At 45.1% G+C, this 13,330-nt stretch overlaps 1 protein-coding gene across 2 annotated transcripts in view; it reads left to right on the top strand.

The window, feature by feature from the left end:
- Positions 1 to 13,330, top strand: part of Bcar3 (BCAR3 adaptor protein, NSP family member) — a 115,052-nt gene that overhangs the window by 68,006 nt on the left and 33,716 nt on the right. The window contains exon 1 of one of the 2 annotated variants that reach the window (XM_071618068.1): positions 262 to 474. The exons of the other annotated variant lie outside the window; for it this stretch is intronic. Coding sequence (XP_071474169.1) covers positions 391 to 474 — 84 coding nt within the window. The 5' untranslated portion in view covers positions 262 to 390. Of the gene's footprint in view, positions 1 to 261; positions 475 to 13,330 lie in introns of those variants that run through there. 2 annotated transcript variants of the gene reach the window in all.

The raw sequence follows: 13,330 nt of genomic DNA, 5'->3' as shown, positions 1-13,330 counted from the left end.
CGTGATGCAGTTCATCCCTGAGAGGGGACAGGCTGCCTGAGGGTTTAATGATTTCTGCTGGGCCTCTCAATTAGGGGACAGCTAAAGCCCAAGGCCTCTTCTAAGAGGGGTTAGAATTTCATCAGAAAGCAAGTCTGGTCACATGAGAATTTCTGGCACTGTGTGCATGGCAGGCTGGACACCAGCCTGCCAGAATTGAGCGAGCAGATCGTATTGGCTTCAGCGGAGGGGAAAAGTCCGAGACTGGCCTGGGAGAAGGAGCCAACTCACTCCACCGGCTGCGGACAGGAACAGCACCACTGCTGCAGCAGGACCAGGGCTCTACTGTCCAATGCACCCTTTTTTGAACCCTAATCAAAGCAAGTGGTGCCCAGGACTGAAGACCAAAAGATGCCTAAGGAATGCAATGCTTTCCACACCCTCTCGGCAGCTCTGTGCTGCTTCTATCACCGCAAATCTCTCCTTGGAGTCAAGGTAGGTGTGGTTTGGAGATTAAGTGCATCTGTAATTCTTTGGGGGGCTCTAAAAGCATCGGTTTTCTAAAGAGCACTAGAAAAACTTTGTAGTTTGCTGGCTGTAAAAACAGAAGTGCTTTCTTTAACTGATGGATCATGAACCCCCAGTGGTGTGTCCCTCTCCTGGAAGCAGAATCCAGTGGCACAGGAATGGGGCTCCTTGTCTGCGTTTGAGGATGAGGCTCTGTTGTTCGGGACACTTTCAGTTTCCTTGGGCTGAAATTTCATACCAAAGGAGCTGAACATGACAGAGGTCATTTTTCTTCTTCCTGTCTTTGTCCCGTCTCTCTTCCCACGTTCATACTAAATGTGAGATAGCTGGGTCCTTTTCTCTGCTTAACCTGAAGGTCCATTACATGTCAGTAATGTAGAGAAACCACAAAATCTCTCTTTTCAAATTGCAGTTAGCTCCCCAGAGTTCAGAAATGTGTTTTTCTTTACCACTCACACTGTAACCTTTGTTACAAGACACAGTGCCAGCGACTTTGCATAATATGTCAATATACTATTTCGATGAAAATATTCTGAAAACTCATTTGACTAATTCAAGACAAGGCCTGTGTTCCATGTTGCCTGCCTGTGACGCACCAAGAATTAAGATTAACATGGGCTTCCGTTGATCTTGGGGTTTGTCTGCCTCGAAAAAATTCTGCCAGCCCCAGTGTGACTATGAACTTCATTTATTTCTGGGAAATCGGAGACCAGAAGCTCTCAAGGAATTCTTCCTACCCTGCAGCAGAACTCCCTCTCCTGAGGGAGTGAAAGGCTACAACAGGGAGATGATGTTCTGCTTCTTTCTTTTTGGTAATGTTTAAAAAAAAAAAAAAAAAAAAAAAACCTCAGGAAAATTACCTGTTACAGAGAGAAAGAACCATCTGTGGGGAAAATGTGCTTTGAATGAGAAGAGGGTGGGTGTCCTCAGACTTTGCTGACTGGTTGAAGTGTTCAGACTGGCTTTCCATCCATTCAGCAAAGTCCATTTTTGTATTTTAGGTCTTTGTCAAGAAATTTGGAGGAGGATGCATACTTAACTATCAGTTAGAGGTGTTCTCTCCCTGACTTCAGAGCCCCTTTCTTATCCAGGAGCCCAGAGGGGTGACGTGAGGACCCTGTGATTTGGTGCCTAAATATGGATCATTCTAGCATAGAGCAGATGACATTATGCTATTAACAGTATTATAGAGCTGTCAAAGATAGACTGGGAGGTCCCGAAGGAAAGCATGCACTTCAGAGATTGGCACTAGGTTCTCCCTCTATAATAGAAGTCCTTCCAGACGCCAACTTCTGCTAATTCAGAAAAGTACAGCTCAGCGTTTGGTATGTGAGGAATCAGCCCATAAATATCTGGGTCTGAGCGATGAGATTCTGTTTGGATACCACTGCTTATCTGCAGCAAGAGCTCCCAAGTCCTTCACAGAAATGGCCACGTAACATATGGGGTTAATCTAAACCATTTCTTGTCCTTGAACTTTTTCTCGCCCTCCCTACCCCAGCCACTCCTGGTGGATGACTCTTGGTAGAAATGCTCTCCCTCCACCCCTGGGGTTCCCACCCCACCCATCGTTTGTTGAAGACTTAACACAGACAGAGGCCCTGACCTGCTCACTCACCAGAAAGTGTGATCTTCATTTCCAACTTGGGGTTCCCTAACTGTACCCTCCCGATGAGCTTTCCTGTTGTGTTTTGCTTAGTTACCTGGGAAGGAAATCTGCCTGTAGTCAATCCTTCATCCTACTAATGGTGCCTCAATGATAATGCCAAATCGTTTTTATTGACTCCCACTTTAATTAGGGGTTTCAGGCCTTTCTGCTCATAATTAGTTTCCGTTGCAATTAGAATTTCAAAATTAAATTGGGATTGATTGCCTGATAACAAAACGGAAATAAGGCTCCAATTCTTGACCATGTATACTGCTTCTCTTGGCATGAATTTCTCATACCAAAAATAACACTTGCGGTAGCCATGGTAACTTTCCATTTGGTCTAATCCATATCATCTCTGGAGAAAGTAGGATGTTATTAATAGTGTTTGTTGTATGGGAAGAAAACTAAAAATACAAAAACTCCTTCATTACATAGGAGACCAAATCACACTCAGAACTAGATCTCTCAGAATAAGATCTTACTTGCAGAAATCTTGCAGGATTTAGGATGTATCTAAGAGCATACATCCGTCGTGTGGACTAGTACACAAAGACCCTGGAGAGGAATTAAATGAGAACAAAAAATAATGGGGGTGAAGAGGTGTCAGGGATATGCATATGCATACCCAGAGAGGAGGCCAAGTAGGGAGAGAACGGTGTGAACCTCTTTTTAGGAGAGGCTTCAGGGAGGATGTGGGACTGGCTTTTGTAGAACAAGCAACCCTTTAAAATTTTTTTCTAATTTTTTTTTTTTTTTAGTAACGTGGGATTTGGTAGGATGGGATGGGGAAGGCATTCCGGGTGTGGGGAATAGCAAACCCAGTGGCTCGGAGCTGAAGACACTGGTGTTGACAATAGCATTGAAAACCAGGCCTGGTCAGAGCAGGGGTTCACGAGGAGGCTTAGTGGGTGACATGAGCAGGAAAGTAGTGGGACTTAGGACCACCTCCTAGGTCTCTGAGTTCACAAGCATCTGAGGCAGGTTGCCATATGGATTTTCATCCTGGTTGCATCCTCAGGTCAGCTTAGCAATCCTTATTTGTGACACTGTGATTGGCCTTTGCCAGGTGCTGTGGCCTTAGGTTAGTGGGTTCAGTTGAGGAGATCTGCTGCAGTGCTCTGGTGAGCATTCTACAGATATTTTTATTGACCAACTAAAAGAAAGCATCATTTATCAGAGACTTGGTACTCTCTGTGGAGGTGGACCCTGGCTTCCCAGAGGCACATGCCTGGCATAGACAAGGCTCGAGTGGGGAGGAGCAGGAGAGGTCTCCTGGGGATAGGTAGAATCCGCCCAGTCTGGAAGAATTAGTAGAAGTTATGTGGAGAATGAGAAGAAATGACATTCTGAGTAGAGGGAGAAGCACCCTTAAAGTGTCTAGACGTGGAAGAGGCTGTGTGCCTGCACCCCCTTCCCAACAGACCCTAGAATTTGGATCCTGACCTAGGAATTTTGTGGGCTGAGGAAAAAGGAACTGATTCATGGCTGATCCTGAGGAAGGTCAGTGAGGTGGTGTTGTGGGGGAAGGCGGGAAGGGAGGTCTAAGAGAAGGAATGAACCTTGCAAGCACAGAAAAGCTGCCTTCTGAAGAAGTGTGAACAGAGAGGTTGGGGTTCGAAGTGGTGGATTAACAGATCAGCAGGTGTCAGTTAACAGGTCATTAAGTCCAGTGGCTGTGGTCTCCTTTTGTCCACAGCAGCTGAGGTTAGAAGGCAGTGGATTGAAAGCGTAGACTTTGCCACATTAGATTTGATTGTCTTTGAAGCCATCAAATGCTGTTATATACAGTGGGAAGATCTTAAATCATGTTTTTGTGCTTCCTTTTGCTTTAAATCCCCCCTCCCCTATTTGGAGCCCCTGAATCCACATTACAGCCTGAGGTGTCACATCCCTAGAACATCAGGTCCCTGGTACTTGGTTTCACTTGAAACTGCCTCTACTTGTGGAATGAAGATCCTGCGGTCGATCCTTTGGTTATCATGACAGCCTGGTACTAGTGACACACCATCATGGCTCTGGCGATGGCCTGGTTGCCTTCGTCATGGGGTAGATGCACCATCAGCATGAACTGCGCAAGGTGGAAAAAGCCTGTGGAAAATATCTTTCCAAGTGACTCAGCCCCTCCTCATGGCAGCTGCCGGTTGCTCATTTCTCTCTAGAACTCCAAAAAAAAAAAAAAAAAAACCACACACACACACCAGCACAGCTTTTTCTAAGAGCCTTAAATGCATTCCATTGGCATCCAGGAGCTCTGGGGATCTGGTTTCCACATCAGAAGGACATGCCGGACAGAGGCTGTGTCCCAGCACCCCCTTCCCCAACAGACCCCAGAATTTGGATCCTGGCCTAGGACTTGTTTTCGTTGGAGAGACCTGAGTGGGAAACAGAGCGGGACTGGGACCCTGGGAAAATTTTGTGCATAGGTTCAGCACCTCGTGGACTCCAGAGGAGGGACGAGCCACACACTAGGGAGAATGCTGGAAAATTGCTATGCATGGGCCACAGAGGTCTCTCTGTCCCTGGCCGTGTGAGAGGTCAGCAGTACTCAGAGGACCCAGACCCCATTCCTGGGCTTAAAGATGTCAAAAACAACGAAGGGGCCTTTTAACTGATGGGTATTTTTGGGTCTCTTAGTTGGGGAAAAGACACCACAGTGGCATCTCTGTCCTGAAATGGATTTTTGGTGTCTGTCACAGCTCCAGGAGCTACTGTTGCAATCTGACAGTGGCCATGAGAATATTCAAACATTTTTCTTACTTGTGAAGGAGCTATAATCAAGCCTTTCAGTTTCCATGGATAAGAACTCTCTCCAGTGTTTACTCTTGATACCTGTTTTCTTTTATCAAAATAGTTATGTGCAAAGGACAGATGAGCTAGGATCCTGGGTTCTCTGTGAGAAGGGATTTGAGGAACCAGCCATCAGACTCCCGCTCAGAGCTCCTCTGCTACCTCCATCCCTGGCCCCATTACACGAGGACCCAGGGCTCCTGGTGCTGAGGAAGGAGGGGAAGTTCCCACCCTAGTCTGGTGGGGTATGGATATGCATGCAGCTCTCTCCAGGCCAGTGGTGGGTGTGGAGTAGGAAGGGTGCCTGGCTTCTTGTGAGATCCAGGAGAGGTAGGCAGGCCAGCCCCAGCCAGGGAGCTTCTGGAGGAAGTAACCCCATAGGAGCTGTAGGTGAAGGCCCAAGAGAGAAAGAGCATCCTGTCCGGGAACTTCAGGCTGAAGTGGAGGGTAGAGGGATGGGGGAGGCCAGAGAGGTGGTTGGTGAGCAGAGGACACAGAGCGTGTGTCCCGAGCGATGGGACCACTGGGGATCAGAAAACAGTTGGAATGGGGAGTGGGGTGAGGGTTTGGGGGGATGACTGTGGAATGTAAACAGCGTCTCTCCTCACCCAGACCTGGGTCCTTGGCTGGGCGCCTGCAGCCCATCAGTTCTGCTTGTCCTTTCCCGGCTCCTTCCTGTGTTTCTCTCTCCCTTCAAGCTTTGTCCTTTTCAACGCTTATAATGAGATCTTGTTCTTCACAGTGGCAGTCAAGGCCATGAGACATGATCTTTTCTGTCCCTATCCGTGCCCCCATGAGCTGCAGTTATTTCCATGTCCTTATCCACGGTCCTCACTTCCTTCCTCCAGCCTCCGAGGATGAAGCTTCCCTCTCCCTGACCCAGGCCTGTCTTGCCACCTGTGCCCGTGGCCACCCCTCCTCAAGGACTCCTCTTGAGGCATCTTCAGTCTCTCCCTCTCTACCAACACTTTTCCTCTGAGCTTCTAAACATGCTCTGGTCTTTTCCATCCTAAAAGTCATCCTTATTTCCATTTTTTTCTTCCTTGTCTCCACCTTTCCCCACCTAAAAGCTGGCTAGGACAGTCTGTATTTCCTCAGTCCTATTGGCCACTTTACTCCACCAGCAATGTGCTCATTGCCGAGTCCCGTGGGTGCTGTCCAATTCTGACTTTACTGGAACTCTCTGCTGCACCTGGCATGGTTGACATTCCTGGAACTCTGCTCTCTCAAACTCCAGGACACTGTACCCTGCTTGTTCTGCTGGGTCCTTCCGGGTGGATCCTACACTATCTATCTTCTTGGGTTTCTCTTTCTAGTCTGCCTCTTAGAAGCCAGTATTCCCCAGCTGTCTTCCCATGCTATATTCCATCTCTTAGATGGGAGTTGAGATAGGATCCTTCAAGGCACTGAGAATTCCCAAGCTGCGTCTCTCGTGAGCCCATCGCCACAGCACCTAGACCCCGTGGCTTGGTGAGCAATTCCATCCAGGTGGCCTACCAGCACCCCAGATTCTACATCTTCTCCCACAGAACTGCTTCCTCTTGTGTCTCTTGGGTGTTGAGTGTTGGGTGGTGCAGTCATCTTTCTGGGAGTACTCATGCCTCTTCCCTGTTCACTTCTCATGTGTCGTGGATTAGCCTTCATGACACCACCTCCTGAACATTGCTGTCATCTGTTTCTTCTGTCTGTCTCTACCATCATAGTACTTATTCCGGTCCCCAGATCTCTTGCTTGGAATTCCTCAATAGCTTTCCCGTTGGTCATCTTGTTTCCTGAATCTTCCTAGAAGGTGGCCATTTCTAGAGATGGAAGTGAAACTGTGTTCTTAAGGCAATGCATTCCCACATTTTAACAAGTGTAACTGCTAGAAGGCCCCATCTTGAGTGAAAAATCTCTGCCCTTGCGACAGTTTCCTTGTTCTGCAGTTAAATGGGCACTGTAGCCCGTCAAATGCATGTCCCCGCCTTCAGATTGTGAACATGTCTATTTTGAGGCTAACTTAGCTGGTATAAATGGACAGCTAGAAATAGGGTAGAACAAATTCTGATTCTGTTTCTCTAGAGAGTTGAACCAAGAATATTTGACCCATTGTCTTGGGACAGTGACAGCCCCTGCCTTCAGATATTTCAGCACAGCCCTCCAATTCCCCTTAAGTCTCCTGTACAGGCTGAACATTTCCAGTTTTGTATTCATATAGAAATACTTTGGGAAACTTAAATTCTAGGTTTCAACCAAACTCCAATTCCATAAGTCTGAGAACATCATGAAAATATAGGGTCTTGGCCATACTTTCCTCTTGTGAAACAGAAATAGTCTTCATACCTATTTAGCTCCCGGGTACACTGCATTCATGAGATCTGAGTTGTATTGTGTTGTCTTGTCCCTGGTTCTCTGTTTCTTTCCATAAAATCTAATGTGGTGTTAATGTTTTTAAAAAAGTTTATCAAACAAGAAAACGTGTGTCTAATGGCTTATGTTCCTCTGGGAGACATATACCTTTAAAGTGATCAGCGAGTTTTGTATCAAAGGTGGTGGAGTTGATACTTGGCCAAAACCCATGAATCTTATGGTGAGTCATTTAGTTTTACTGCAAGCCTACTATGTACTTAGCACTAACAAATGATGCACTTTGTCTCTGAGTGGAGTTCTAAGAGTTAGTCATGGTACTGTTTTGGAGAGAGAGAATTCAAAAGTCATTTATTCCACACCCCACACGGAAGTTTATCTGAATCTTGGCCTTTTCCCTTGTGTGTTGGGCATATCTTGGGTTTTTTTTTTTTTTTTTCCAGTTACATCTCCCAGTGTCTTTCCACTATGACGAATTTCGTTGATTCAGTTTATCTCATTCATTAAAGATGAATTAAGAGAAGGAGAACACTTAAATTGATTTTTATTTTATGACTTTCTTGTTGAAGGGCAAATAGGACATCTATTTTGATGAAAGCTATCATATCACACCACTCATACTTTGCATTAAGATGTTAAATTACCCTTGGTCAAAATTGCTGCCTGGGATCTCCTTGCATTCTGAATTCTGGTCAGCTGCTCTTTAGACCTCTTATCAGGATCTGCCTTAGCCAGAGCAGTCCTTGTTTTTATTGGGCTTTTTCCCCTCCATTCTCTGTGGATGTTAACAAAGTACCACTATTACTGAATATAATTTCACTGCCAGACTCCATGATTAACATTTCACAGGCATCATCTTATTTAATCCATACACCAACCCTGTGTGAGAGAGAAGTATTAATACAAGTCACTCGAGCGAGCACTTGGTTAAAGAGACCAAAGTGGTTTAGAAGGGGTTTTCATAGGTCGAACTGGTTCTTAGCTTTTCTTTGAAGCTCATCATTTCACTAGCCCAATAAATGTTAAATGCAACCAAGTGACCTTTGGCCTCCATCTTAAATGGGGCACATCCCATTTCTCCCTGGGAGTAGGAATCCGAATGCAGGACTCCCTCGTGGAAGTGATTTGGGTGTCTATTCCACATTCTGCTCCAGGAAGTCATCATCTAAATCTGATCCAGATGGAAGGTACCCACTGGGGCTCTCAGCAGGGCAAGATGTTGACAAATGACCTATTAGAAATCTCTTCATGTTTCAGTTTATCTATTGACAGGGAGAGGTGAGCCCCACCACCACCACCTTGGAGCTGAGCTCTGAGTGGCCTGTTGGTAAAATAATGCTTTGTCAAGACAGTAAGAAGCAGGGTGGTCGAACCCTTCTGAGCCATATCAGAGTGGGAAGAGATCTTAGAGTGGATAAAAACAATGAGCAATTTCTCCAGTGTGGAAAGAAAAGAAGCTACATTTGTAAATACTGGGTGCTGCATTCAGTGATGCTTAGGCCTGCCCACCCCCACCCTTCCCCACACCCCACCCGAAAGTTGTCAGACTGTAGTCCGTTTCCTTTGGTGAGAAGTAGTTTTCAGTCCCTTGATGTTTCATCAAAAAAAAATTTGAGCTCCAAAAGCCGTAGCTTCCCAATCAGACAGGGTGAAAATTTGTAGAGGAGACATTGCCCGGAGAAGGAGCGGGAAAAGGATAACGCAGTCTAACATCAAAGGGAGCCACCGGCATGATCAGAATGACTCTAATGTAATTCGTTTGGATGTGGGATTAAGTTACCACTGCCAGCTTACAAGGTGTGCTGCTTTAAAACTCTAGTCCACACAAATTACAATTAAATTAGCCTCTTTAGTTTGCACACCTCGATATCAGAATTTTAATGGGTTTTTCTCAGCACCTTGATAAGCAAGGAGTTCCATAGATGTCCTCTTCATATTTCCTATTCATGGTTTCTGTGCCTCTTTTGATAAGAGTTTGATATGATTTGGTAATGAAATGAAATGAAATGAAATCTCTTGGACTTAGGCTCTCTGGGGGTTTCAATGGTATTTTCCTGTCTGCACTCGGGTCTGATGCCTCCTGTAATTTTTATGCGTCTGTGAAAAGAAAAATCACATACAGTCGGAGAATGAAGCATCTTAGTTTAACAGCAAATCACAAATCAGTTTTTAATAGCTCTGGAGTGGGAATCTGGTCTATAGTGTGATAAATGACACAAGTCTAATTATAAGATAGTAAAACGGCATCACAACCCATCTGCAGAATCTTTGCTGAATATGAGATTCCTTCTAGGATTTGGAAGAGAAATTTACATCATCAAGATACTTAAACATTAGCATCAAATTAATGGATGTGTTTCTGTATGCTGAAACTTATTGAGATTTTATGAAATCCTTCTGCTACTGTTTCCACCTCAGAAGAGACCAGAAAGCTTTTCAGTGACCTGAGATAAAATACACAACACGGGGGACTTTAGCAGTACCACAGGTCATTGACTGTGTACATTTTCTTCAAATGCCCTGTCTACTCAGAGAGGCTGTGACCAGAGTCAGGCGTGGAGACCTTCTACCCCTACATCTGCACCTCCCTCAGATCTAGCTGGAGAGGCATGCCCAGCTGGCATGCAGTGAGTCCTAGGGTTTAACCCAAGGCATAATGCTCTGGTGACTCTCAAACTCCTGATTGTTTCTGTAGAACTTTGGCCAACAGGATATGTGTAGATAGAGCTTGTGTGGTTAGTAAGCTGCCTACAGGAGCCACTTTACTGAGCTTTAATGAAAGGATCTGACTGAGCAGGCTCAGAGGCCAGGGGCCCAGGTGAGATGAGAAGTGCTTATCTTTCAAGAGCCCAACACCGAGAAGGCAAAGAGGTCACCAGGAAGAGCTCAGGGCCTCTCCCCTCTAGTGCATAGTATGCCTTGTATGAATTAGAACAAGGCACCTTTTCCTTAACACACTTTATTGCCATCTGCCAGGCAACTCTAACTACTATACAGATCTACTGTGTGCTGGGGATCTAGCTTGTGGTAGAGAGCTCGCCTAGCATGCACAAGGCCCTGGGTTCAATCCCCAGCACCACAAAAAGAAACAGAAGTTTAAAAAAGAGAAAAGAACACAGATCTACTATAGCTGTGGATAACCAGCACCTCCTTGATATGAGGCCACCATGCTGTCCACTTCCTAGACCACAGCCAGGCCACTTGTGTGCTCACTAAGCTGGAACAAGCAGAAATGCTCAGTTGCCCCTGCTCCCTTTTGGCTATGTGTATCAGATAAGGGTATATAAAATTTGAATTTGATTTTTTTTTCCTCTTTGGGCTTTTGTTTCCAAGTTTTTGTTTGTTTGTTTGTTTTATTTAAAAGTAAAGACTGTGACATTTATCTCAGTAATTAGCATAAGAAACTATTTTTCTAGCCTGCTCATCCCAATGGGAAAGGAGGACGGATGAATTCATATCTTTCTTTGGCTTATAATAAAAATATTTTTAGGTAAACCATAAAGCCAGCTAGTGTCCATAAAAGGTGAAACAGAACCAATATGGTAATTGTTTCATTGCAAGAATTTAGCATTGCCACAAATGACATCCCTGTTCTTTCTGTTCTACCTCAGATTAAAATATCCAAGGACTTGGGCTAAATTTCTAGGCTTAAAACTTACAGAGAACTGGATTTGGGGGTTTTGGCTATGGGTAGGGTTAAGAGCGGCAGCGGTTATTGGAATTTATTCATTCTTTAGGTTCATAATCGGTTTGGGCAGGTTTTCAATGGGGTCTTTCAAAGTCCTGTATATGCACTTTGGCAATTTTACCAAAACTTGGGCACTGCTTGAAATTCAACAAAAGGTAGGGATTCCAAGGGGCTGAGTTTTAGAATTCTCCAAAGACCTTCATTTTTTAGGTAGCTTTTCTTGGAAGATGATCCCAGAGGTAGCACCCTTCAGAGTACTTTGTGTATAGTTATTGAGAATTTATTTGGTGGGGGGAGTCTTTTTTATGTTTACCACATCTGTCAGGGACAGTGGTGACCTAGGCAATATGTCACTGCAGGTCTTGCCTGAGTTTGGTGGGTTTGAGTGGGTTTGAGTGGAGGGTCCATTGCTTTGGACTCCTGCATTGCCGTAGCCTGGGTCACCTGGTGCAGTTTCCACAAGACCCCGTGGGATTTCCCATCCTGAGCTCTTCAGAAGACATGGGCTTCACTTATCAATCAGACCAATTCTATGTGATGATCTAGAACTCTAGCCAGACTTATAATTTTGTGATCATAATATCTGGATGAGATTTCTCAAAAAAAATTTTTTAAAAAACACCTGACCTGTAGAGTTGTTTGGTACCACTTGACAAGGGGCCTGCACTGTGGTTAACTTCTCCCTTAATCTAATAAACTGTTCCAGGACTGAAGAAAGGAAGCTTTAGAGAACCTTCCTGGCATTCTAAGTGTTGTGGTGGGACACTCCTCACCACAACAGAGCCACCCAGATATAGCCAGCCTCTGTGTTCTCTGGCATTCCCTCCCCTGCCCTCTCCTTCCAGCCTCCTTTCATGCATACAGATGTGCCCTTCTTCTTTTTGTTTATTTCAAATAAATTAATTTTCAGTCTTGGTCATTGAATGAATGACTAGAAAAATCATCTCAATTTTAAAAATTTAATTTAAAAAATTATTAACAACTAAGTGTCTAAAGCTTCGAAGGAAATATAATCTGAGTATAAGGAACTAGCTTCATGCAGACCTCAAAATTTTTTTGCATCTGCACTGGGTTGTCACCTGTGTGTCTGGATGTGAATCATTTGGAGGGAACCACATGTACGTGCTGATGCCAAGACATATACATACAAAGCGCTCACCACCAGGTGGAAGTCTGCCTTCCTATAAGTGGCCAGCATCATCCTGCATAGACAGAACCGTTTACTGCAACTGAAAACCCCAAGAACTGTTGACTTTGAACTGAGATAAAGAGAATAAACAAACATGTCCCTACATAGAAATCAGCTATTCCAACTCCTATCTTTTTTTAAAAAAATTCCATCAGAACTTCTCAAGGCCACATATCTCTAAAACTTTCTGATGGATTTTATATATCTGTTTTAGAAAATTCTTTGGTAAGAAGCAACTTTCCATATTTGTTGCCAAGAGTCATCCTTGAAAGGAAGTTCGAATTCCACATTGTTTCAAGGGAGTGTCCACCATGTGCCAGATATAGAGTTGGATACTTTATGTGCATTAGGCCATGTAGTCCTGTAAGGTGGGAATCACTCCCCCTGGTGCATACAGAAACAAGCTCAGAGAAGTCTAGAAATGTGCCCAAGGTGCACAGTCTCTAAGCTGTCCTCTTCATGTTCAGTGACAAGGAAGCTGCCAACTAGAGGGTGATTGATCGAGAGCACTGCCCCCATCAATTGGTGTTGACTGAGTACTTGCCACATGCCAGGTCCTGGGCTAGGTTCTGGAAGCCAAAGGCAAAAAAGCCATGGCCCATGTTCCCAAAATCCTTTCACTCCCTTGCCTACAGTGCTTTAATGGATTTCCTACCTTCTTAGATAAACCCAACTCATTGCCTTGACAGTCAAGGCCCCTGCATTCCTTTTATAGCACCCTTTGGCTGCTCCCCAGTCTCCAACCTGGGCTGCAGTGAAGCTGCATAATGGGCACCTCTACAGGTGGGTCAGTCTGTCTGCTGACCACACCACAGAGACACAGAGGAGGGATGCAAGGGACAGTGTGTTCAGGGAGCATGGGAGGTCCATGTAATGGAGGCCCTGCATCAGAACATGATGGTAAGTAAGTTTGGGCCAAATGCCTGCCTCCTGAGGAGGGCCTTGGGTTTTATCTCTAAATAACAGCCCTTGAGAATAAAACCACAGGTCCAAATAAGTTCCTTGAAACTTTGATGCCCCCAGTTTGTGAACTCTTGAACCCCACTCTGTCACCCTTTCCTATCTCCCCTATTACTCAAGCCTCTACCAGTTGTCTCTGGGGGAACAGGGCAGGATGGGGGTCTGTGTCCCTCTGTGTCCATGGACCAGTCTGAGCCTGGGG

The sequence above is a fragment of the Marmota flaviventris genome, chromosome 10 (assembly GCF_047511675.1).
Source record: "Marmota flaviventris isolate mMarFla1 chromosome 10, mMarFla1.hap1, whole genome shotgun sequence".
Lineage (NCBI taxonomy): Eukaryota > Metazoa > Chordata > Mammalia > Rodentia > Sciuridae > Marmota > Marmota flaviventris.
The sequence above is the reverse complement of the archived record's forward strand: the minus strand, read 5'-3'. Positions and strand labels throughout refer to the sequence as shown.